We start from the raw sequence: 27,417 nt of genomic DNA, 5'->3' as shown, positions 1-27,417 counted from the left end.
AAAACAATCAAGGCATTCGGGTGCGCCGTATACACCGAAAAATATGGTGGCTTATTTTAGAGCCCAAAAGATTGATGTATGTCTTTCTGGACTTCAGGATTGCATAATCAATGAATCATGGTAGTTGTGCGGCAAGGGTGTGTAGCGTATGGGTAGTATTGGTGAATGGATACTTGTAACAAATCCTCACTATTATTCTTTTTTTTGCCTTTTGTCTGATTTATTTTGATGTCTGTGTGTGCACGCGTCTGTATGTGTGTTGGGGTTTTACACACATTGTCACGTGTTCAGGGCTTGAGGAAAATCTTTTCCAATGAAAAAAGGTCAGAGGAAAAGAAGCAGAAGTGAAGGCGGTGAGGAGAGAGAAACAGCAGAGTGACAGGGAGGGGACGGGGGTCTGGGAAGTGGCATTGCTGCAATGCAAGCTGCCAGGGCCGAATGTGTCACAGTTTGCGCTTCGCCGAATCAGCGATGCCGTGATATAACACGCCGGAGCCTGGCGATTTAACGGCCACATTGCGGCGGTTGAACGTGATTACGCTGAATTGATTCACGCAAGCCGGCGTTCTCCGTCAAGGAGTCGCAGGATTGAATCGATGGAGGCCAAGCTTGGTAGACGAATGGCGATCGTGATGAAGAAGAATGCTGCTATATTGCCTTGCCGTAGTAAAATTGATACTCTCATCTCGATTGATGGCAGCGAAATGGCTCTTATGTCATAAACATTCTGCTTACAGCCACTAGAGGGGGTTGTAGTCCACTATGAGGATGCTTTGGCGGATGAATCAGTGTGGTTGTCCTTTTTCTTTCTTTCTTTGGTGGTACAGTGTGACCTGAACTTACGAACTTAATTGGTTCCCAGACAGAGTGTGTAAGGCGAAAAGTGTGTATCTAAAAAAAAAATTCCCATAGGAAACCATTACAATGGGAATAATCCGTTCCCGGGATTCCATAAAATATACTTTTCAACTAAGTAAGCCTTAAAACTACACACAACATACCTTATTCTATGTATAATAAATGTGCTATTGTATTGTAATGAAAGAAATACACTGCATTGTATCATAAAGTCACTTTTATTTACATTTGTGTTGGTCATTTATGGCTTGATGGAATGGCGTTGGAGGTCAAAGGGAATTGCTGTTTGGAAAGAGAGGCGCATTACATGAGGACTTTAATTGAAGAAATAAACTGTGCTGTAAAAAAAGGTTTTATTCACCTTTTTGATGGTCGTTGATGGCTTCTGGAAGGAGAGTCACCTTCCATAAGGACTGTTGGTAACTTAACCTCTGGTGCTGTTCGGTCGTGTACTTCCGCCGAAGATCACTCCGCCAGCCGTGGTGGGTGTGTATTATGAAAATAGTGCTTATCATAAGGTTTAATTTTCATAAATGTGACATTTGTAAGACGAAAAGTTTATAAGATAAGGTGTTTGTAAGTTGAGGTCTCACTGTATGTCAGTTTTTCAGATGGAGTTTGAAGAAATAGACCGTAAATGGCTCGATGTTTACCCTGATATGTCGTAATGTCCTCATCTGCCCCCCAACCCTCATCATTAAAGAATATCACGTCATGTTCGTGTTCTATTTGGCTGTTATTTTGTTCCCATGAGAAATAATGGAAATATAATCACTATGAACCCGTGGATTTGTGATGACTGAGGACTGAGCCTTCTGCTAAAAACATGTAATGAATTGACATTTCTATATTCAGTCATTCACTGCCAGACGATGTACAAACATGTCTCCACTCCAGTGCCAGGGTTTTTTTTCATTTTTTTTCTCAAATTGAAGGACCCACAGAATATTCAGTTTGAGGACTATATAAACATTCAATGCAGCGTAAGAAACCTTTAGACTCTCTTCTTTCATCAGAAAAAGAGTTAATTCCTAAGTTATATGTGTCTGGGGGTGGCTGTACAAAATACAATTCAATACATTGATTTATATAGCACTTTAACAACAGCTGAAGCTGTAATAAAAGCGCTAACATTGACAAAAGGCAAATGCTGCCCACTTGTGGAAGGGAAAACATTGCCTGAGGTCTGACCAGCGCTTTTTCATCACCCAAGAAAAACTTTTGATGCATATTAACTAATGGAAGTAGCTTTTCGATACTGCTCTGTGTAGGTTGCTTGTGAAAACCCAACAATCAAGCATGTGCATTCCTTTGCCTCCCCCATAAAACACAATTGCAGCTTTGCTTACTTGTTGGCTATAATATCAGGATACCGTACACTTGGGGGATTTGATTTTGTGTGATGACTGCCGCGGCATAATAGCGTTTCACAAAACGTGACCCCATCTCTGGTCTTATTGTGCATTTGTGAATTTGTGTCATTTATGCTCAGAAACGTTCAGGTACTGTATGTTACTGTGTATAAGGCGCACTCAAAAGCCTTGATGGCCCCGTGCCTTATACGCAGATGCGCCTTATATGTGAAGTATTATTGAGCCACAACAGGTCTCGCAACTACTGTCAGCAGCCATTTTTTCCCTGTAGAAGAATTTGGGAAACTTTTGTCATTCATTGAAGGTGTGCCTTATACTCCGGTGCGCCTTATATATGGACAAAGTTTGAAAATACACCATTCATAGGGGGTGCACCTTATAGTCTGATGCGGCTTATTTATGAAAAAAAGTTTGAAAATACAACATTCATTGGGGGTGCGTCTTATAGTCCGGCGTGCCTTATATATGGAAAACGTTTGAAAATACACCATTCATTGGGGTGCACCTTATACTCAAGTGTGGCTTATTTATGGAAACAGTTTGAAAATACACCATTCATTGGGGGTGCTCCTTATACTCAGGTGTGGCTTATATATGGAAAAGTTTGAAAATGCACCATTCATTGGGGGTGCTCCTTATACTCCGGTGCACCTTATATATGGAAAATGTTTGAAAATACACTACTCATTGGGTGTGCTCCTTATACTCCGGGTGCGACTTATATATGGAAAAGGTTTGAAAATACACCATTCATTGGGGGTGCGCCTGATACTCAGGTGTGGCTTATTTAGGGAAAAGGTTTGAAAATGCACCATTTATTTGGGTGCTCCTTATACTCCTTATATATGGAAAAAGTTTGAAAATACACCATTCATTGTGTCACGTTTGCAAGGTGGTGATGGCGGGTGCGGATCCCAAAAAGCAGGCAGGAGGGAGCAGGAGGTTTTAGTTGAGAAATTGTATTAAAATAAAGTCAGCAGGAACAAAATGTAAAAAATCAAAATCATCTGAATGGAAAAAATACAAAGTATCAAAAGAAAACCAAGATTAAAAGTTCGCCAAGATTAAACAAACACATGCATTGCACAAAATGCATACAATTGCATCCAACAGCATACAATGTGTTCAACAGCATTCAATGACATTTAACAATTACCCGACACGGAATGGTCGTGCCAGGTGTCCTTTTCAGTGTGACTGATTGGAAACGACCGCCACCTGTGCAGGTTCAGGCGGGGCCGACAGCGCCACCCGTCGGTTGCCAACCAGATCATGACACATTGTGGGTGCGCCTTATACTCCGGTTCGCCTTATATACCGGAAACAAAATATTTCCAAGTTTCACGTAACACTTTGTGGGCAGGCAGACACACAATTTTGTTATTATTATTTTGTGAATTGCTCTGAAAGTCCATTTTCCAAACTCCCATCGGAAATATTACATGCATGGGCACCCACTTGGCATTTTTTTTTTCTTGATTTCGAGTCTCCTTTTCAGCTCCTTCAATAACTCACGCGGGCTTTGGGCTCCTCTCTCAGGAGCACGCTCCTATTAAAAACATATTTGCCGCGTCACTCAAGCATCACCGTATTCCTCCCTCTTTTTATCCTTTATCAAACACACACTCGCTAGCGCGCGCACACTCGCTGCGTGCAGCTCCAAAGGATCAGTAGCTTGTAAACTGGCTGCTGTCAGCAGTCATTTTCTGTGTGTGTGTGTGTGTGTGTGTGTGTGTGTGTGTGTGTGTTTGTGTGTGTGTGTGTGTGTGTGTGTGAAAGATGGGAGGAGGAGGAGAGGGAGGAAGAGGATGGATGAATTGCTTGGATTGGATGTTGCCGAAGTCCAGCTAGCCCGACTGGATTTAGTCACACTGGGCTGGCGATGGTTCCCAATGGTTCGATTTTACTTCAAGCGCTGATGCGCCGTTATGGGAGCGCGCACTCTGTGATTTAGTTTTAACTCCTGCCAGATTTGGATCCGCAGGAGCGTGCTGACGAAAATCTCATTTTTTTCTCTCCGCCAACCTTTTTTTTTTTTTATATTCGTCTGCCGCCCTCTCTCCCCTCTTGCATCGTGCCCTCATCTTCTCACAGCAGTCATCCAGCGCAGTGTCGCAGACAAAGGCAGCAGCTTGCCTCCGTCATCTTCTTTTTACAAGGAGAGAGGAGGAAAAATACATTTTTTTTTTGCCCTACAACACTGACTATCCAGAGGAATTTGAAAAGGCACAGAGGTTTCACCCGTTCTTTATGGACTGGTCCACCTGAGCTGATTTGGTCTTTCCTTCCCGGGCATATTCCCGGCGCTACTGGTGGTGCCGGTGGCCAAGCCGCGGGCAAGGCATGGCCCAACAGGCAGCCATGGGGCCGACGCACCAGGACACCCTGGCCGTGCCCCCCATGCCCAAGCACTCGGGCCTGAACGAGGACCTGGTGAAGATCTTGCGCGAGAACCTGCTGCACCCGGAGAGACCTCGAGGACACCGGCGCTCACCCTCCTCCATCTCCCCCCGCCTCTCGCCGCGTAATTCACCCAGGTTGCTCCGCCGCATGCTTCTCAACAACAACATCCACAAGCAGAGGCGCTTCACCGTGGCCCACACATGGTGAGACAAGATTTGAAATTTTCCGTCTGTTGAAGTGCTCATCCTTGGGAGAACTTTAAGAATGACACCGTGAAGCATCCAGATTTGATGATTTAATGATTTTCAACGTACCTTTTAAAATCATATTTACCGATACCCATACTCATTCAATTTATTTATTTATTTATTTATTTATTTATTTATTTATTTATTTATTTATCCATTTAACCTTTTTTGAAATGTACAGTTTATTATGGTCTATTTATTTATTGATTTATTTATTTGTGTATTCGTTAATTCATTCGTCTGTTTATTTATTTATTTACACATTTATTCTTTTTTGCAATTTATAGTTTATAATGGTCCATTTATGTAATTAAATAATTAATTAATTATGTATTTATGTTTATTTATTTATCTCTGTTGATTTATTCTTTTTTGCAATTTACAGTTTCTTATGATCCAGGTATCTATCTATTTATTTATTTATTTATTTATTTATTTATTTATTTATTTATTTATTTATAATAATAATACATGTCTGTGTATTTATTTATTTTTCCATTTATCATTTTTTTCAGTTTACAGATTATTATGATTTATTTATTTATTTATTTGTTTATTTATTTATTCTTCATTCATTCATTCATCCACTCATCCTTTTTTTGCAATTTACACTTTATTATAATCTATTTATTCATGTATTTATGTATTTATTTATTTATGTATGTATTTATTTATTTATTTATAATACATATATCTGTTTATTTATTTATTGTTCCATTTATCCTTTTTGCAGTTTACAGATTATTACCATTTTTTTATTTTTTTATTCTTCATTCATCCACTCATCCTTTTTTGCAATTTACACTTTATTTATTTATTTATTTATTTATTTATTTATTTATTTATTTATTTATTTATTCATTCATCCACGGTTTTCCTTTAACTGTCTTCAACAACAACATTGGATATTTGGTGCAGATGCCTCTTATCAGGACAGTGCTGTTTGTTGATTGTCCGCCAGGGAATTTAGAGTTACAATATGTACACATTCTCGTTTTGTTTACGTCATAACAATGGCCCGCCGCTTCAAACTGACAACCCTTGTGAGCCTTCAGTGTTTTTTTCCCCCATATTGTATTTCAATGGCTCCGCAGAATGGATCAAATCCGGGTTATAGCTGGTTTATATGGACGACAAACTAGGCTCAAGAATCCCCGCTTATTTCCAAACAAACTTGCAGTGTTTTTAGATGATGTGTGTGTGTGTGTGTGTGTGTGGGGGGGGGGGGGGGGGGGGGGGGGGGTGAGTGTGTGGATTTGTCTGTTTGTTGATTTGTTTGTTTTTTATTTCTTATTCCACCCAATAATGTATTTATCCATTCATCCTTGTATCCATTTATTTATTTATTGATTTATTTATTTATTTGGAGCCCATTTTAGCCATAATTTTAATTTGCTCTCATTTTCACCACAGCACCATGCAATATAAGGACTGAACAGCGGATCAGTACTTTGTCAGCGTCCAAAATAATTGAAAAAAAAAAACCCTGAAAAATCAGCATCCATGTTGGTCACATGTCGTCTGTGTTGTTGCACCGTCTCGGGTTATCGGTGCAAACGGCGTCATTTATGGTCAGTCGGACGCCCTGATGCAATATTCCTCCATAGCCTTGTTGCGGAGGCCTTTTCTGCCCTTGACGGTGAAAACGCTGGTTTCAAGCTGCTGTCGCTCCCAGCTCACGTCTGGACGCTCACGCGCAGCAGGCCATTGCTCTTAAAATGTTTTTTTTTTTTCGTTTTAACTGTTTTTATTTTTTTATTTATTTGTTTAATGATCTCTCTGCCACCGATTTTCACTTTGGCCCAGATCGCCACGGTACTTAAATATAATCTCATATTCATCTCCTGCCACATTATGACAGAAAGTACTCCATCATTTTATCCCTTCAGTGTGTTCGTCTTGGCACACCTGCCTGCCAAATATTTTGTTTTGTTTTTTTGGTTCCGTTAATGAGCACCTTATTCTTTGCTGTCTATCAAGCTCGGTTGCGCACGCCCACACCTCCTGCCTTCATCTATTCCCCGGGCTGCTTGCGCCGCCATTACTAACCCCCCTCCCTTCCCCTCCAGACATTAACCAGTTTCTTCTTCCCCCCCAACGACTTGCAATCTTCTGTTCTTGACGTCATAAGCGGGTAGTGGGAATGCACACGAGCCGGTCCTCAATTCACGGTAATATTAAAATTTGATGAAGTGACGGGCGGCACTCAATGAACTCGGTTTCTTTATTTGAGTTGACACATTTTTTTTGTTATTGTGATACTTGGTGATATTTGAAAGGCTGTGTTGCTCAAGATGTTCATCTTCAGGAAGATGTACATTTGGTCGTGTGTGTGTGTGTGTTTGTATGAGTAGTCTTGTGAGGACCACTAACATTTTATACCCTACGTAGTGAGGACATTTTTGACAAGTGAGGACCTTTTGGCCAGTCCTCACAAGTTTTTCATTCTAAAGGCTTCTAGAGGGTCTATAAATGCATCTGTTAAAGTTTCAGAGAGGTCCTCACAAATTCCCCCAAAATGATTTTTTTTAGTGTGTATTTTCATTTCACTTGGATACACACACTTTTTACACACTGTGTGTGTGTGTGTGTGTGTGTGTGTGTGTGTGTGTGTGTGTGTGTGTGTGTGTGTGTGTGTGTGTGTGTGTGTGGTTTATGAGAAGAAAAATTCTAACCACCAAAAGTAAAACGATATTTTAACTGAATTCCTTACAGGGGTGAGGACTTTGAATGTACCGATTCAGAAACCTAACTCCTGCTGTTGTTTCAGTTTCAAATCCACTTGTTTGCACTGTTCTTAAAGAAGTTGAAGTGGGAAATGGGATGACATTTAGTGTCCAAATGTAACACTAGTGCTCCTCTGAACTTATCAGCAACGGTGGTGCTCACTCCTTATCTGGAGTTATCCCGACCTCACAAAACATTTGAAACAGGAATGTGTGTGTGTGTGTGTGTGTGTGTGTGTGTGTGTGTGTGTGTGTGTGTGTGTGTGTGTGTGTGTGTGTGTGTGTGTGTGTGTGTGTGTGTGTGTGTGTGTGTGTGTGTGTGTGCGTGCGTGCGTGTGTGCGTGCGTGCGTGCGTGCGTGTGTATGTGTGTTTCTTTCAAACTCCATATAGTGACATTGTTTCTGACGTATTGCGAGTATTTTACAAAGTAGTTCTATTTTTACACTTTCTGACAAATGTGACTTTAGGGAAAGTCTGTCTTGAGTTTTTTTTTTAATTAAATCTCCCATCACTTTTATTATGGCAGTTATTCATCTTCGGTCGCCCGGTGCTCATGTGACGCGAGCGTGTCTGTGTCATTTCGATTTTATGACTTCATTATCTGTGTCTGTGCGCGCACATGGCATATGCAATGGTTTGGTTATTTCAGATTAGGTAACCATTCGCAGCATCATCACAGCCCCCCCCCCCCAATCCCCTACGTCCCATCTGATACTTTTTGTTTTCTTTTAAATACTATATTATGTGGTGTATAAGGCGCAGCGGAGTATAAGGCTCATGGTCAGTTTTAGAAAAAAACATTGAAGGCTTTTAGGTGAGCCTTATAGTGCAGACAATACGGCATTCTAATTTGGGTACCGTATATTCCGGTGTATAAGGTGCACCTGAGTATAAGGCGCACTCCCAATGAATGGTGTAATTTCAAACGTTTTACATAAATAAGCCACACCGGAGTATAAGACGCACCCCCAATGAATCGTCTATTTTCTAACGTTTTCCATATATAAGCCACACTAGACTATAAGGCACTGGATTATAAGGCACATGGTCAGCTTTTGAAAAAATAATAATAATAAAGGCTCAATATTACTTCACATATAAGGCGCACCTCGTATAAGGTGCAGTCATCTTTTGAAGAAAATCAATGCTTTTAGGTGTGCATTCTACACCTGAAAATACGGTCGTCTTTTCCACAATCCTCAATCGATTACTACCCTTTTTCTGTCGTCGAACGTTGCTCTCCTCTGCGGAAGGATGGCTGAAATAGTGTGGTAGCAAATGGTGACATGACTTCATTATAGATGCATCTCTATTTAAAAAGGAACTTCCTGATTAATACACTCTCATGGAGGGAAGCGGCATGTTTTTTTACGTGGGTAATGAGGCTAATTAAATTAAACAGCACCCCCCTCGTTGTTAGACACCCACTCCCTCTTGTCCGAACACCGCTGTGCTCTGTTGCGTCACTTAATATATGATCCTTGGTCAATAAATCAGATTGTTTTTCTGCACCCTTGGATTCTGGGTGAGTGACAGCATCGCTACCACTAAATACTTGTGAAATATCAACTAGAGTGGTACTCAAGTAAACTAGTCAGTTAACAGAGAGGTTGACAAGAGGTTGTCCAAGATTTGCTCTGAACTCATTCACTGCCAGACGATGGGCCTTGAGTTTGATACCTGTGACATAGTGGATGAAAAGGTTTCTTCAGCCATCATCAGTACTTCTTTGAAGGTGTCGGACGTTTGCTGACGTAGTTTCTTGGATAAGAAGCTAAACGCCCGACACCTTCAAAGAAGTACAGATAACGGCTGAAGAAACCTTTTCATCGAGGGACCACTACTGTACGACTGAGAGATTACACAGACCTGTGACATAGTGGTCGAAATATTTTGATGTAGCCAGTACAGTATTAATTTCCAATCTACGCAATGGCCATCTGACCAGGGTCCTTTAAAGGACAACCGACGCCTCCGGACAAGTTGTGTCCATAATTTGTAAAATCACTTCAAATGACTTCTACTGAGCGTATTTTACAAAGATTCCACCATATACAGCTGTATTATAAAGCTATACGTATATCAAGATTCCACGGCACATAGCTATATTTTACATTTTAAGACTCGCGCTGAATATTCAGGAATTCTTGTTTTCGAGTTGATGACGATGCCTGACGTGACGTCACGTCTGGAACGCCCCTGACCGAGAAAGCGACACACAATGCATTTTGGGTACTTTGTTTGGTCTGAAAACTTTGTGTTGATGGCGAAATTTGGGGGAAAACACATAAATAACGCAATGGTGAATCGTTGTGTGTTGCACCAAGACTACTACTTGATTCTGGTTGAAACAAATTCCGAGCAGACAAATCAGCCCATTTCCAACGGAGCTTGGGCGCCATCTTGTGCATTTTCTGGGACGTTACATTGGAGTCCTGACGGCTCGAATTGATACGGGAGGACTTCTTTAATCGATTGCAAACAGTTATGCTTTCCCCTTCAGAACTATTTGAATCATATTCATAACTGGATGAGTAACAAGAAAGCATATTCTTCGAATCTGAAGCCATTGTTTTGATTCTAGAACAAGGCAAGACGTCCTGGCGTGACGTCACGAACAAGGGGGCAGGGCCTTCTGAAACTCGGCATCTTCTAGGTCATTTTGAAGTAGTTTTGGGACACTCGAACTCATTTTTATTGGTGTTTTGCATTTGACTAAAAATATCAGCCTGTGTGTTTTGGGTATTTTAGATGCTATAAAAAGTTTTTCTGATGTCATTTAGGAAACAAAAAAATGGTGTCCGTTGTCCTTGAAACCATTAGTCATCAGGCTGTGTAGCACTTATATGATGTCACAATATTTACATAGCTGACGTAGGTACGTCGATCCCGACCATATCCCATGGTGGAAATACAAGCCAGAGCCGGGTTTATTCTTTCCAAACTATGCTGCGGACATCTGGTTCAGCTACCCAAACAGGAAGTGCGAGTGCTTCTTTGAAGGTGTCGGACATTTCGCTTCTTATCCAAGAAACTTTGTCTGCAAACTCAAGTCTTACTGGTAGTTTAGGCCCTATATATGTATCCCGACTGTCCAGACATGGCGGACTCTGCTGTGATAGGTCCCTGCTCTCAGGTTGGGGGGAGCAGAGGACTACTCCCTGCCGCTCCACTGATTGTTTCTATTTTTCTGACTAACGACTGGCCTGATTGCCCCACTTCCACCAGTACCACCTCATCAGTATTCCTAATCCTATTTTGCCTAAGTAGGCTGTTGTACGAACGATCCAAATTGAACCTCACCCCACCATATCGGTTTAAAGAAGGATTTAGCTGTTTTATGAAAATCGCTTCTTTTACTCCCCTTTCAAACCATCTATGTTATTTCGCTAAGATTTTAACCTCATTGTCGTCAAATGAGTGGTTCCTAGCTTTTAGGTGCATATGTACTGCCGATTGAGGCCCACTAGTATTATCCCTGCGATGTTGATAGTCTTTTTGTGAGAATTTGTTTAGTCGCCCCAATGTACTGAGCTTTACAATTTTCATTCTTACAATGTATTAAATAAACTACATTACTTTGTATTTCATTTGGCAGCCTATCTTTTGGATGCACTAATTTTTGCCTTAAAGTGTTTATCGGTTTGAAATAAGTAGGAATTTTGTGTTGCCAAAGGACTCTTTGTGGTTTTTCAGAAACTCCTGCAATGTAAGGTACTGCTACTCCTCTCCTTTTTGTATCTTCAGAATTTTTGGTTTCATTCCCTATTCTTTCTTTCTGACATTTCTTAAATGACCACAGTTAGTGAGTGCTCTCCTAATATGTTTAGACTCCTTTACTCTACCTTTGACGCTTGTTGCTATTAGTTTAGCCCTATGCTGGAGGGTTCTGATAACTCCTAGTTTGTGTCGTAAAGGGTGGTTAGAATCGAAAAGTAAGTATTGGTCAGTGTGCGTAGCCTTCCTAAATACTTCTGTTTTTAGCGCTCTGTCCTCTTTTATAATTACTTTACAATCCAAGAAGGCTATTTGGTTCTCTTTAATGTCCTCACGAGTAAACATTACAACTACTTGTGAGGACATTAAAGAGAACCAACTAGCCTAGTTGTATGAGATGTGTCAGATACGAGATCCAGATAATGTGACAGACAAGAGCGTTTTTTCTCGCGAGGGCAAAGGGAGAGATGGTTTATTTATTGGAGGGAGAGACATCAGCGCAATTTACCGACAATCATCTCATTGTTTTACCGCTGCAAGGATTCGCAGATCCGCTGGGTGCTAAATTCTGGTCTCACACACGCACATGCACACACACACAATTGCCTGTGTTTTGCCCTCAATGGTAACACTCCACACTTCATTAAGGAGACAATGCTTCTAGTCGGACTGATTGGCCTGATGTAAAGCATTGCTGCTTTCACAGGGCAAGAGTCAAATGCAAATTGTTTTCTTTTCAATAATCAATGCGAGGCACATGCCGATTGAGCCCTCCCCCCCAAAAAAATCACACAACACATCAACATTTTCCTCTTGATTAACATTCACTTCCATTCCTGAATTAATTCGGGAATTGAAAAGCATGATGTGGAGCACCATTCCTGAATTTATTTGCGTTTTGGTTCATCTTGCGGGGGTGCTGATATAGCACTGGTCAGACCTCTGGCAATGTTTTTTCCCTTCCACGAGGGGGAAGCTTTTGCCTTTTGTCCATGTTGGCGCTTTGTTACAGCTAGCTGTTTTTAAAGCGCTATATAAATCAATATGTATGTATTGTATTCTATATTGTACAGCCGCCCACATTTCAAGCTCAGATAACTCCACACCCATATAATAGAGGAATTAACTCATTTTTTTCTGATGAAAGAAGAGAGTCAGGCTTCGTACACTGAATTGAATGTTTATGTAGTCCTCAAACTAAATATTCTGTAGGTCCTGCAATTTCAATGTAAATGACAATCCCCTGGCATTTGGACATTTTTTGCACATCGTCTGACCTGACAGTGAATGAGTTAATAAATACATAAAAAAACACCAACATAGTTAAGTGTTATAATTTAAGGTATAATGCAACTGCCGTCAGTTTTCCGATAAACAAGCCGATGACAAGCTACGATTTAGCAGATAGTGAACATGTCTGCGTATTCAATACAAGAAATGTTCAATTTGTTCGTCAATTTGTTCCAGATTAGTGTCAAACTCAAACATAAAACAAAGAATTACACGCCACGGACTTAAAATAACTGCCTTTAGAATTTTTGTTCGCTTATTGCTGACACAAAATGCTATTTATATGCTAACAAAGAGCATTGTCAATTTTGCTGATAAGACCCTTGAGAAGAAAAGACATTAAAACACAAGCAGTGAAGCAACAAATGTAGATAGACAATATAGCAGGACTCATGGCACATATATTTCTCACTATCCTTCGCAAAAAAAAAATAAAAAGGTGACGTCACATCAGGAATCGCCACCAACTCAAAAACAAGACTTCCTGAATATTCAGCGCGAGTCTTAAAATGTACAATATAGCTACATGCCGTGCAATTTTTGTAAAATACGCTCAGTAGAAGTCATTTCAAGTGATTTTACAAATTATGGACACAACTTATCCGGAGGCGTCGGTTGTCCTTTAAATATGGAAAAAGTTTGAAAATACACCATTCATTGGAGGTGCGTCTTATACTCCGGTGCGCCTTAAACACCAGAAAATATGATATTTAGATAGAAATGGAACTAATTAGGGTTCAGCTAAGTATTCGAAACGAATGTAGCCTTGACATCAGCGCACACATGCGGGGGCCATGAATACAAACGAGTTGTGCTGTTATACGATTAATTTATGTTACAGCCTTTCGGGGATTCTGACATGTCCGTTAGCAGAGCCGAGCACCTGGTGCCACATGTTCAAACGCGAGGGTTTAATAATAACAGTGCTTTGCTAATAGTTTCAATCCCATCCCCCACCCGAATATTGATTTCCGTGGTGACTGCTGTAATCGTCAGCGGCGAGCCAATGGCGAGAAACAACAATGCAGAGCAAAGGGTCGGTTTTTTTTGTAGGGTTATAACCAGTGGTGACCCGTCATGGCCTGCAAGGCCTTCTCTGCTGGCCTAAAAATATCTGAATCACAGACTCATGTAAATTATATTTTGTCTATAAATTCTGATGAAATAATTCCAAATCGTCTTTCAGCTTCCTTTCATTGCTTTTCCATTGTGCTGCTGTTCGTATTTAAGCATTTAACCAATCACATTTCTGCCATCATTTGTAACCAGGGTCAGAAATCTACCTGGACAATCAGTTCTGCAGGCACTTTAGCATTAAATGCGGTGTCTATGACTGTTGCTTTAACTCATGTCTGTTGCGTTAAACAGTCAGATTTCAAGTTGGTGACGCGCAGAGCCTGCTCGCAGGCCTGGGTAAAGTCAGAGTTTTCCAAACTATGATTGGTCACCAGTCAATCATAGTATCACCAACCGTTCATAACAAGACCGACTGGCCAGAGCTAGCAAACTTTATCGGTAGCGAGCTGCATAAGATATTATATTGTGTTGATTTAATTGCTGTTTAATCATCCTACAATAGCTGAAGGAGGCAAATAAATTGATTGGGTTTCAGATATACCGTTAAAGCCATTTTCATGACGTACGTTTCAAGAAAAAATGGACATCATTAAGAAAGGCCGGAAATGCTTCCCAATCCTATTGTTCAATCTGTGTTAAAGAGCGACTTCTGACCCCATATCATGAATCCACACATTCATGGGAAGAAAACAGTTTAATGACAGTATTTCTGTCTTCACAAGTCATTTCCTGACTCACGGGACCCTCTAGTAAATCACACCACACTTTTTATTTATAGTCACAGCTGTGGATTGATTCAGACGTAGCACTACTGAAGGCCCACCACCGATTTGGTCAAACCACTTTGTGGCAAGTAGCCGTTTTTTGTTATAACTATATTAATAGTACATTTCATTTATAAGCGCCTTTCAAAACCCTCAAGGTAACTTTATAGTCACAGGTTAAGTTTTTATGCGAGTGAGCAGCAGCAGCCACAAATCAATAGAGAGCTATATAGCTAGCTAGGTAGCTACCCAGAATGCTAGCTAGCTAGATAGCTATCTCGATAGCTATCCAGAAAGCTGGCTAGATAGCTAGCCAGAAAGCAGGCTAGATAGCTAGCTAGAAAGCCAACTAGATAGCTAGCTAGACAGCCAGCTAGATAGTTAGTTGTGTAAAGTTCATTCTGTCTCATTATCTGTTACAAATTATCTCAATAGCTATATAGCTATCATCAGCAACGGATGCTACTGGATGACGGTTGAACCTTGTCACATTCTGGTTCATGAAAAAAATGGCATATTTACAGTTATAAACAAGTTGATTCATAATTATGCGTAAAATGACAACAAGAAAGTCATTGGTTCACACCCGCTCATAATTTAGCCCCGGCACACCAAATCAAATCATAAATTCATGAATCAAATTGTTCCACTTTAAAATTGATTCATTCTTGAATCGCACCCTTTCTTCCAAGCAGCAGAGCGATATTCACGATCCCTGCTTTGCATTCAGCCGTAGTCACCATTTTCAACTTTCCTCCCAAATGACCCCAAAGTATTTTTAATGCTGTTGCACAACCACATCCGATGCTGCATTGCAACAGTGCGACTTGCTCTTTATGTAACAGGAAGAGTGGGCCATATCAGTGAGGCAGGAATAGGGTGGAAGGGGGAGAACGGGGGGAAACAGGTGGCTTTGGCAGGGTTGCGCTGATGCCAGCGCTTCTTCTCTGGCCAAGTGGCTCTTGACGAGGAAGCTTGTGGACAGATGATTGACGGACAGCCGAATGGATGATGAATGTTTGACGTTTGGCTGGGAAGAGAGAACCAAAGTGCACAGTTGGCCTGATATCTTCGTTTTTTTTGCATCTCGGATTGATGGCTTTTAGTCGGATTGATGCAATAGAGTTATACACCGCAGCAAACTGCAAACTCTGGGGCGATTGTGCTTTTTTGCACCTGTAATGGGCAGCATTTTCACAGCCCCGCTTTGTTCAGTATAAAAAGGTCAGTGCTGTTGGACATCTGTGGAACTGTCGCAGCTTGGAATTGAAGCTGATTTACAGTACGTGGGACAGGAGACGTGAGATAATCTCTTTTCGTCAATGGATGCCACACCTTCGGATTTTCTTTCAAAACTTAGCCCTAGCATAGCAGACGTGCACATTTCACCATGACGTCCCTGATCCACTGGTGAAAAGGACACTTTAATCCTCTCCTCTTTCATCTCAAACTTCATACTACAAAGAGGGTGCACAAAGTGCTTAAGATTGAATGACTGTCTGTGTCCTTTGTGTTGTGTCACATTATTTGTCATTTAGTTTTGTTGTTGTTTTGACTTCAAGATGGCGCCGCAAGACAGCAGCTGTTTTTTTGTTCTTCTCTTTCTTCCTTTCCTCGACTCTAAATCATTTGAATGTCAGGATTAAGAATGGTGTTTTTTCTCTCTCTTTCCTCTCCTCTCAATTATTTCTTCCGTCATGTCAACCATCAACGTCCCCGTCACAATTACACAAAGTCAAGGCTGAGTCACACAACTCTGACTAATCCCCCAATCGCCAGACAGAACAAGTCGCTGCATGTCCATTTGTGACAGCGCGTGTGTCACAAGCCGAATCGTGTATTGCGATCTGTCTGCTTTTGTCCGACGACGTGTTTGCTTCTGAACCCGAGGTAGAATCCGAAGCGGGCATGGCTCATATGTATGCAAATCACTTATTCTCCAGGGTAAGAGGACCCGTTTGGGTTGATAAAAACTTGACAAATCCCCTTCTCGCTTTGCCACGACCTCAGAAAAAGCGGTGATTACTTGAAGCAGAAAAACGTGCTACACCTTTAAAATGAAAGGATGAGCGTGGACTAACTGTAAAGGCCTGTATGACACGCGACATGGCCCTCAAGTGTCTATTTATAGAAATGCCACAACCAAATGGTAGCTATGGAGCCTGTGGAGAAAAGGAGCTAAGGGCTTTGGTTTGACAAGGAAAGAAAATAAGCTCTGCAGCAAATGACAAGATGTACACAAAGTGGATCATCATGAGTACATTTATTCATTCATTATTGAAGGAGAGGATCAACGCGTCCATTTCACCAGTGGATCAGGGATGTCATGGTGAAATATGCACTTCCGCTACAAGCTAAATGTTGAAAACGAACTCGGAGCTGTAGGATCCATTGACGAAGAGATTGTAAATCCGCTTCAATTCCAAGCAGCGACAATTCCACATATGCAATAATACAATAAAACAATATAAATCTGTATTTATTGTATTGTAATATATGTTTTATTTGGTTATTTTATTTTTTATTATTATTATTTTAATACATTTTATTGTTATTACATTATTCCATTCATTACGGATTTTTGGAAGGAGAATGGAAATTGACACACACGATTTGCTCTTTGGCGGCCCATATAAAATAATGTGGTGGCCGGATTTGGCCCCCGAAGCCTTGAGTTTGACACCTGTGCTCTATAGGAGCATAAAAAATTGCAGATACGATTTCTTAAACTAGCATTACAAATGTCTACAATTTTTGGTTAAGATTTCCGTACCTCAAAAACTGGATTAGTGGTACTGAATTGGAAATACAATGACACAAACTGGAATGGCAATAGTGAATATGTCTCCTCAATTGGAGGTTTGAAACAATCCACTTTGGTTGTACTCTGCACTGGACATGCTCAAGCGCAATGGTGCAATGCTGCATGTGAATGAGTGACAGGTCTCAAACGGACTTTCTTTGACATTTTACTATTCTGGAAATCAAAAAGGCCATGTCGTAAACATATTGACAATGAGTCGCTTTCAACTAGCGCAGACAACATGAAGATGTCTGGGGCCGAGGTTAGCACGGCAACGCGTTTAATTAAACCGCTGACAAGAATGAATGGAGCTTGAATGGGCCCATCTGTGGGGCTTCATCAAAGGCTTTTTTTGATATGTTGATATCTTGTTTGATTCAACCCAAATGACAGAAAGATTGCGCCGGTGGACATCGCCGCGCATTCAAACACATCCCACATCCATTCTATTTTTACATTTCGCTTGAATATTAAAAAGTAGTCAGTTTGAAGGTTTATTTTTGCCGCGGCGCGACGATTCACCTATGTTGGATTGTCGTCAATCTTCTCATTTCATCATGTCATATCAAACTCGTTGTCTTCATCTTAACTCATTCACGATGTGCAATAATGTGTCCACTCCAGCGCCAGGGTTTTTGTCATTTTCACTCAAATTGCAAAACCCACAGAGTATTGAGTTTTAGGAATACATAAACATTCAATATAGTGTTAGAAACCTTAGACTATCTGTTTTCATAAAAAAAAAAAAAAAAAAAACCTAAGTTATATGGGTCTGGAGCAGTGTCTCAAACCCATGACAAAAAGTTAGCGGACACCAGGGCAGACAACTTTGAAAAGTTGCCTTTTTAAATGAAGGAAGTACCTCTACCACAAATGCTCCCTTGCTTAATTTATAGTAAATATCCCTTGCTGAAGATTTTGCTCCAGTGTCGTTTGTCGTCATTGTGCACAATGCAATGTTTACGTTGCGTTGCCTGCTAAAAGCCATGTGGACTCCTCTTTCTAAGCGCCTTTCAAAACTCTCAAGTGCACTTTACAGTCACGGTAAGTCCGAAGCACCAAGCAGTACTTGAGAGTTTTGAAAGGCGCTTCGAAAGAGGAGTTCACGTGGCTTGTAGCGGTTTGCTTGTAGCGTTTGCTTTATTGAATAAAGCAAACGTTTGATTTGGAAAAAAAAAAACTTTTTTTTTCTTGAAGAAGTTGTCGGCCACCCGGGCCGAGACGTTTTGAAAGTTGTACACCCAACGTAAAAGTTGTACGCCACGGGCCTCCGGGCAGAGGTTATTTCAAAACCTGGTCTGGAGTTATCTGAGCTTGAAATGGGGGCGGTTGTGCAAAATACAATACCATATATACATATTAATAATAATAATACATTTCATTGATAAGTGCCTTTCAAAACTCTCAAGGACACTTTACAGTCAATGGATATTTTTTCTGCGGGTGAGCAGCGGCACCCACACGCGCCAGCATTCACTCAACCCGGAAGTAACTCAAATAGATAGAAAGCTAGCTAGCTAGCCAATAGATACCTCATAGCTAGCTAGCTAGCCAGCCAGATAAATAGCTATATAGCCAATAGATAGCTAGCTAGATAGCCGGCCAGGCAGCTTGACTGTGTGTGTATATATATTTACTGTATATAGACTGTATTTATACTGTCTATATATTGTATAATGTATATGTACAAACATTTTTTCCTCTCCACACACTCATGCGCGCGCGCACACACACACACAAATATTGGCATTTCTTGCGATCGCAGCCCAAAAATACAATTTCCTCGGGAAAACAAAGAAGGCAGAAGGCAGTAGGTCATCAAACATCATATTGATTTATATAGTGCTTTAACAAAAGCTAACATGGACAAAAGTTGCAAATCCTGCCACCTCATGGAACTGAAACATTTGCGAATGGCGCTCCACATCACACTTTTCAATTCCCGAATACATTTGTGAATGGCAGCGAATGAGTTAAAAATAAACATCTTGCCAATAATAACATCTACGACACCCTTCAGAAGTCTGGGTGTCCATTTTTTTGGACATTTTACCTCCGGTAGTCCAAGTGAGAGTTCATTACAAAGGGACAATTTAGCAACTGATTAGCAGTGGCTGTAATGAATGCTTCCGGCGAGTTAAAAAAAAGCAAAAATAATGAAGAGTGTGAGGAGGAGATAAGTGCCAGGGAGTTGTTAATGGAGTGTCCTTCCTTGACGAGATGGTCATATAGTCACTTGTGCTCGTTTTGGCCGTATGTCATTATCGCCGCTAAAACATGAAGACGTTATAACACCCTCATTTGTCACGCATCCCGCCTCATCTCGGAGGGACGTCTTAACATTGCGTGACAGAAAATGAAGGTTGAATGTGCCCCGAGGCTTTCATTATCACGTTTCGTTGAGTGGGGGATTATTACCTACAAGGTGAGATGCCTTTATGATATATTGCTGGGTTAAATCCATTGGACACCCTTGCATGTACACGGCTGCCTTAGCGTGTTAAAGGACAACCGACAGCATTTTTTGTTTCCTAACTGACATCAGAAAAACGTTTTATAGCATCTAAAATACCCCAAATATGCAGGCTGATATTTTCAGTGAAATGCAAAACACCAATAAAAATGAGTTAGTGTCCCAAAACTAAACATAATTTTTGTAAAATACGCTCAGTAGAAGTCATTTCAAGCGATTTTACAAATTATGGACACAACTTGTCCTGAGGCGTCGGTTGTCCTTTAAGGAATAATAGAATGCATTGATATGAATGTTTTCCGGGCCTTCAAGCAATGCTTCCGTCTTGAAATGAAACCGACAAATGTAATTAATAGGATGCGTATTGCTTTTAATGATTCTATGTTGAACAGATGCCATCACATCTGGGCAGTGTGTACGAAAGTACTGATTTCTGAGGAAGTGGTTGCGAAGAGAAGATGTCCCCTATCATGATCGCAATCGTTCATTTATTAAAAAGCACTTTCCATGTTGACCTCGTGTCTCTTTGGACTGAATTTAAAGGAAATAAGGGGAGTCACCTGCATTGGTTGGCAAACAAGTGGCTTGGGTTCCTTCCCTTCCTACCTGTGCCCGTATAACAAAATCCCAAAATAAAAGTTTGGCCACATTTTTGCACTGGAGTTACAAATATTTTTTTTTATTGAGAATGTAAAATAAAAAGTACAAAAACATAAAGAAAAATAAATTAAAAAAATAAATAGATGCATAATGGGGAAATAAACACATAAGTAAATGACAATAAATAAATACATATATCGGTAAATAAATAAAAAAATAAAAAATAGATACATAAATGGGTAAATCAAGAAACAAACAAATGCATAAGTAAATGAAAATAAATAAATAAATAAATACCTATTTAGATAAATAAATAAATACATAAATGAAAATGAATAAATACATATATACTGTCGGTAAATAAATAAATAAATAAATAAATAAATGGGTAAACAAATGAACAAAAACAAGTCAGTGAAAATAAATACATAAATAAATACATAGATAACATGGTTGTGGAGAAATATGGAGCAAATAAATTATTATTTCTTCATAAGCAGGATTTTTCTAATGGAACACTTCCATAATCTTTTTGTCGTGAGGCTTTTTTTTAATATTCCTTGTGCATGTGGGTGCATATTTACTGTAGCCTGTGCAAATACACCTGCCGACCTTTATGTCCATTCTACTGTATGTGCAGTATATATCCACTGTATACACACACAGACACACGTAATGAATGCGTGTGTTTGCATGCGTCAGTGGGCTTGTCATGTGCGCTTGTGTTTTTGTCAAAACCTGTCCACGTTGCCACTCGCCCGCCGTCTCCTTCGTCACCGATGCGCTCGCTTATTTTGATTGAATCGATCCACCTGTGCAGCGATAAACGGCAACAACCATAGCACATTGCAGATACATTCGAAAGATACCTGTGGAATATATTTGCAGAGTAAATAACATCAATACATGACTTCTGGTACTGTACAACATTGGTCAAATGGTACATTAGTTTAAAGGACAACCGACATATATGTATATTTATATGTATATGTATATGTATATGTATATGTATATGTATATGTATATGTATATGTATATATGTATACATATATATATGTATATATGTATATACAGTAAAGTCTCGTTATATCGGTATTCAAGGGAGTCCGAAAAAATATCGATATAACCGGGACTATCGATATATCCGGCCCTGTTTGCATGTAATTTTCTCCGTGCGTGAAATAGTAAATACCGGGACTATCGATATATATATCGATATAACGGGTATATATATATATATTTATACATATATACATATATCATATATATATATATATGTATATATATATATATATATACACACACATATATATATACACACATATATATATATATCTATATATATACATATATATGTATATATAAAGTCTCGTTATATCGATATATATATCGATATACTATATATATATATATATATATATATATATATATATATATATATATGTATATACAGTAAAGTCTCGTTATATCGATATCGGATATATCGATAGTCCCGGTTATATCGATACTATTTCTATCGGAAAATTACATGCAAACAGGGCTGGATATATCGATTCCCGGTTATATCGATATATCGATATATACGTATATATATATATATATATATATATATATATATATATATATATATATATATATATATATATATATATATATAGTAAAGTCTCGTTATATCGATATCGGATATATCGATAGTCCCGGTTATATCGATACTATTTCTATACTGATATATCGATAGTCCCGGTTATATCGATATTTTTTCGGACTCCCTTGAATATCGATATACTTTACTGTATATATATATATATATATATATATATATATATATATATATATATATATATATATATATATATATATATATATATATATATATAGCCGTCACACATTCTCAATGTGTCCATGTTTTCCCTTTTCTAACTGTTCTCGAAAAAAATGCAATAAATAAATAAATAAAGTAGCATGCAGAAGATCTCTGTGATGGTATCATGTTATCAAAGTAGGAGGGGAAATCTGGATTCAAGTATGTGTTTATACTACAATTCAATAAACAACAAACACACCCTAAGAAACTATTTTTCGATGTAAGCGAATTTTATTTTTTCAATTAAGGTGACCGCGTCCATCTTCTGCAGAATCAAAGATGCGCAACGGATACACTCACTTTTCAGTTCACAGCTACGCATGACATACATTACCAATGATGCTAACGCAGCGCTTAAATAAACACAATGTAGATCATCCAATCGTCCAAGCTTGGTTCGGCTACCTCATTCATCTATTGACAATATAAATAGACGTAATTTTTCCACGTAAAAAAAAAAACTGTCGTTCTGAACAGCGTAAGCAGTTGACAACTGATGGATGTTCCTGAGGCTACGCAGTGCTAACAATAACCCGCTGTTTTTCTTTTCCTTCTCCTGAGAATGTAAAATGTCTATTAAAACATCTAAATCATGAATGTTCCAATGTGCCCTTTTCAGGTATGTTTTCATAAATAATTCACATTGAGCGCGTCGCAGTGCCAGGTAAGTGCAGCGTCTGGCTAGCCTTAGCAAAGCCTCTCCGCTAGCACTCGGCGACTGTCTGGGTATTGAACTGGAGTGGAAGCATTGTCGTCGGTAAATATACTTAAAAATAGAAGACGACCTTTTTCCCTCTGTGAATGTAAAATCTCGATTAAAACATCTAAATCATGAATGTTCCAATGTGCCCTTTTCAGGTATGTTTTCATAAATAATTCACATTGGGCGCGTCGCAGTGCCAGATAAATACAATGTCTGGCTAGCGTTAGCAAAGCCTCTCTGCTAGCATTCGGCGACTGTCTGGGTATTGAACTGGAGTGGAAGTATTGTCGTAGGTAACTACACTTAAAATAGAAGATGACTTTGAGTCACCTCACGTAGCTTTCAGTAGAAGTCGCTATGGAGGATAGAAATCGAGTTCTGACTGCGACTTTATACTTAATTTCCTCGCCATTTTGGATGATAGTTGTCGAGGAAATCATTTATACATCCAGGGAAATTCGTTTGACTCTAATTGGACTTGGCTTTACGTTTTTTTGGCACACATTTAACTTAATGTTTCCATTTTTTTATGACCCCGGTGAGTTTTCAGAGCAAACTCAACATTTCTTTAATCCCAAATGGCTGCGTATCTTGGCAACATGCGGTTCAGTAATGCCCACACATCACGTAAACAGGGCAACAGGAAAACACAGACAAGAGTTACATCACATCCCACCCACAGCATGCACAAATACAAAAGGTACAAATGGATGAGCATGCTCCAAAATATATGGAGGTATCGCTGAAAATATCTTCTTTTTAATCCTTGTGTTTTGCCTCAAGAGTTTTTTTTTTTTCTCGTAACACCGGAGGTAAAGCGAGGGTGATGATACATGATGGAAAGGACACTTTCAAAATAGTACTTTAAAGGACAACCGGCACCTCCACACAAGTTATGTCCTTAATTTGTAAAATCATTTGAAATGATTTCTACGGAGCATATTTTACAAAAATTCCACGGCATATAGCTATATTTTACGGTTTAAAACTCGTGCTGAATATTCAGGAAGTCTTGTTTTCGAGTTGATGACGATGCCTGACGTGACGTCACGTCTGGGACACCTCTGATCGAGAAAGCAACACACAATGCATTTTGGGTATTTTATTTGGTCTGAAAACTTCGTGTTGATGGCGAAATTAGAAAGAAAACACATAAATAATGCGATGGTGAATTGTTGTGTGTTGCACCAAGACTACTTGACACAAATACTTGATACTAGTTGACACAAATTCCCAGCAGACAAATCAGCCCATTTCCAACGGAGCTTGGGCGCCATCTTGTGCATTTTCCGGGACGCTACATTGGAGTCCAGACACCTCAAAATGAGACAAACGGACTTCTTTAATCGATTGCAAACATTTATGCATTCCTCTTCAGAACTATTTGAATCATATTCATAACTGGATGAGTAACAAGAAAGCATCTTCTCCGAATCTGAAGCCATTGTTTTGATTCTAGAGCAAGGCGTGATGTCACAAACAAGGGGGCGGGACCATCTGAAACTCACCATCTCCGAGGTCATTTTGAAGTAGTTTTGGGACACTTTAAGTCATTTTTATTGGTGTTTTGCATTTAACTAAAAATACCAGCCCGCATGTTTTGTGTATTTTAGATGCTATAAAACGTTTTTCTGATGTGTTAGGAAACAAAAAATGGTGTTGGTTGTTCTTTAAAGTGTACATTCAGGGGTGCCAAACCTTTTTCTCATCGTTTTGGGGGCCTTCCCCAGTGATCTCTCTTGCTTTATCTTTCCGCGATTAGCGGCTAGTAATAGCCCCCTTCCCTGATAACGCCAATCTATCATTTCGCTTCCCTCCGCGCTCTCTGATCTTCACGTTGTACCGATCCAAATAATCCATGTTATATTAACACAGTGTCAGAGATATTCACTGGACACTGTGAACAAAGGCTCTAACACAGGAAGATTGTCTTTTACTGCCGGCAGGGGACGCAGCCATTCATGACTGACGCCCAACGTCTGCAGCACTCTACTCAGCCATTTATGGAGAGTATATATGCAAATTTAATCGATGAGAAGGTTTCTTCAGCCGTCATCTGTATTTTTTTAAGATTCCTGATTTGAATACCACACCCCTAGACGTACCAAGCAGCAACATCCATAAACCAACAGAACATAGACATTTTAATAGATTGTCCTTTCCATGAACCAATAGATTTGTAACCTGGCTAATAAACTCATCCCTTGAAGGAGTTTACCAATTCCTAAATTATGTCCAAGGCCTGATCTCCTACATGAAAATGACAGTTTAACTGGCTGTCTGTTCACCTCAGATTGACCCCAGGTTTTCTGTGCTTCCATTGTGTATTCTAGTCACACATGTTCAGCCAACTACGCATATAACTGCATGAAACGTTTAAATATGATAACTTCTATTCCGTCTATTCTTACACAGTAATTCGAATACATTATTGAGAGCTGGTGAGGGGTGATGGGGGAGGGGGTTATTCTCACGTGCTGAACTCAGAATGACCTGCAGTCACTGCAACACACCATTGTAGCACGCTGGTGGAGTCGACGGTGTTCCAGAGAATGCGAACGCCCCTTTTTACAAGCTGTTGGTTTTTAGACACTCCCCAGAGGGGCCTTGTCACATCCGTCCTGCTCATTGATCCCCCCCCGCCCACATCCCCTGTCATCCATGTCACAGACACTTGGATGTGAACACCTCCTCATGCCCTCTGTCCATGCACGTTGGATTGATTTTGCGTTGCAGCCCACCAGCACCTGCGTTCCCATTCCTGACAAGGCTAATTGCGGTTTTGATTTGCTCCATTCATTGCGTCATTCCACGATAGAATGAAGGAGACACCGTTTTTTTCCCAGCTTGATTAAAACAGCAAATTCGATTTACTTAATCAGAACGCCCTGAGTACGAAAAATTACAGCACACAGATCACCTACCTCATTGAAATGAGCCACTGCTCACCCATAGCATACATGTTAATTTTCAGAAATCATAAATCGGGAGATTTTTGTACGTGTGACTCTGTGGTCCTGTGTTAAAATAACGTGAGTGCTACAAAAGTGTAAATTACAAGTAAATAAAACACCAAAATGCTTTCATTGTTTATACATTCAATGAAAATAAAAATGTATTTTGTTTTTTACATTTTGTTTTGTTTCACCTTACCAATGAACTGTCTGTATTGTGTCAATCATGAGTATTGTGATTATATTATATAGATACAGTGGGACTTTGGCTTACCCACTTAATTGGTTCCCAGACAGAGTGTAAGGCGAAAAGTGTATCCCAAAAATTCATTTCCCATAGGAAACCATTAAAATGAGAATAGTCCGTTCCCAGGTCGCCATAAAATATAATTTTCAACAAAATAAGCCCTAAAACTACACACAAAATACCTTATTCTATGTATAAAAAAAAATTATTTTTTTGTATTTTAATGAAAGAAATACACTGCTCTGTAAAATAAAGTCATTTTATTTACATTTGTAATGGCCGATGGCTTGATGGAATGGCGTTGGAGGTCAGAGGTCAAAGGGATTTGCTGTTTGGAAGGAGAGTCACATTCCATAAGGACTGTAATTAAGAAATAAACTATTGTATAATAAAGTTGTATTTACCTTTGTGATGGTTGTTTATGGCTTGATGGAATGCCGTTGGAGATCGGAGGGGGCAGGGAATTGCTGTTTGGAAGGAGAGTCACATTCCATAAGGACTATAATTAAAGAAATAAACTACTCTATAATAAAGTTTTATTGACCTTTGTGATGGTCGTTGATGGCTAATGGAAGGAGATGTCACCTTCCATAAGGACTGTATGACGGAACCTCTGGTGTGGTAAAATCATCAATAAGCGCCGAACTTCCAGGTTGCCGCATGGCGATATCACAGTGAATTTGCCGTGGTTTCTCACTTATAATTGGTTTATTCACGCTGTCGCCGGATAGCTACTTTTGTTTTTCCCTCCCACGATGGGGCAGCATTTGCCTTTTGTACATAACTCCAAACCCATATAATTAAGGAATTAACTCTTTTTTTCTGATGAAAGAAGAGAGTCTATGGTTTCTTACGCTGAATTGAATGTTTATGTAGTCCTAAAACTCAATATTCTGTGGGTCCCGCAATTTGAAATAAAATGACAAAAACCCTGGCACTGGAGTGGACACATTATTGCACATCATCCGGCAGTGAATGAGTTAATGTAGTGAGGCTTTTTGCTTCAAAACATGATTCGTCAAAAAAAAATCAACCCTACACTCTGAATTCCGAATATATTTCTGCTCCGAATCTCCTTTCCCAACACGTTTTGTGTCGAAAAAAATTGACAGCGAATTGTAAAACGAAAAATATCCAGCAGCCTAATATTTGACTCTCGAAGAATCCGACTGCTTGTTTTAATTACTCGTGCACTGAGTTTGATGAGGTTGCCGCCATGCTACAAGTTAGCCCTGCATTTTGATGCATTTCGCATCACGTGTGTCTGTGTCAGTGTGTTTGTCCGACGACATGCGCTTGTCTTCATGTTGCGGCGG

The 27,417-nt window shown here is 39.7% G+C and overlaps 1 protein-coding gene across 3 annotated transcripts in view; it reads left to right on the top strand.

Moving 5' to 3' along the window:
- The window catches only part of pde4d (phosphodiesterase 4D, cAMP-specific), a 239,740-nt gene that overhangs the window by 102,832 nt on the left and 109,491 nt on the right, over positions 1–27,417 (top strand). The window contains exon 1 of one of the 3 annotated variants that reach the window (XM_088993808.1): positions 3,939–4,837. The exons of the other annotated variants lie outside the window; for them this stretch is intronic. Within the exon in view, the coding sequence (XP_088849934.1) occupies positions 4,575–4,837 (263 nt within the window). The 5' untranslated portion in view covers positions 3,939–4,574. Of the gene's footprint in view, positions 1–3,938; positions 4,838–27,417 lie in introns of those variants that run through there. 3 annotated transcript variants of the gene reach the window in all.

The sequence above is a fragment of the Hippocampus bargibanti genome, linkage group LG04, assembly GCF_051943395.1.
Source record: "Hippocampus bargibanti isolate YZ-2025 linkage group LG04, ASM5194339v1, whole genome shotgun sequence".
Taxonomy (NCBI): domain Eukaryota; kingdom Metazoa; phylum Chordata; class Actinopteri; order Syngnathiformes; family Syngnathidae; genus Hippocampus; species Hippocampus bargibanti.
Note: the sequence above shows the minus strand (reverse complement) of the source record. Positions and strands in the feature narration are given on the sequence as shown.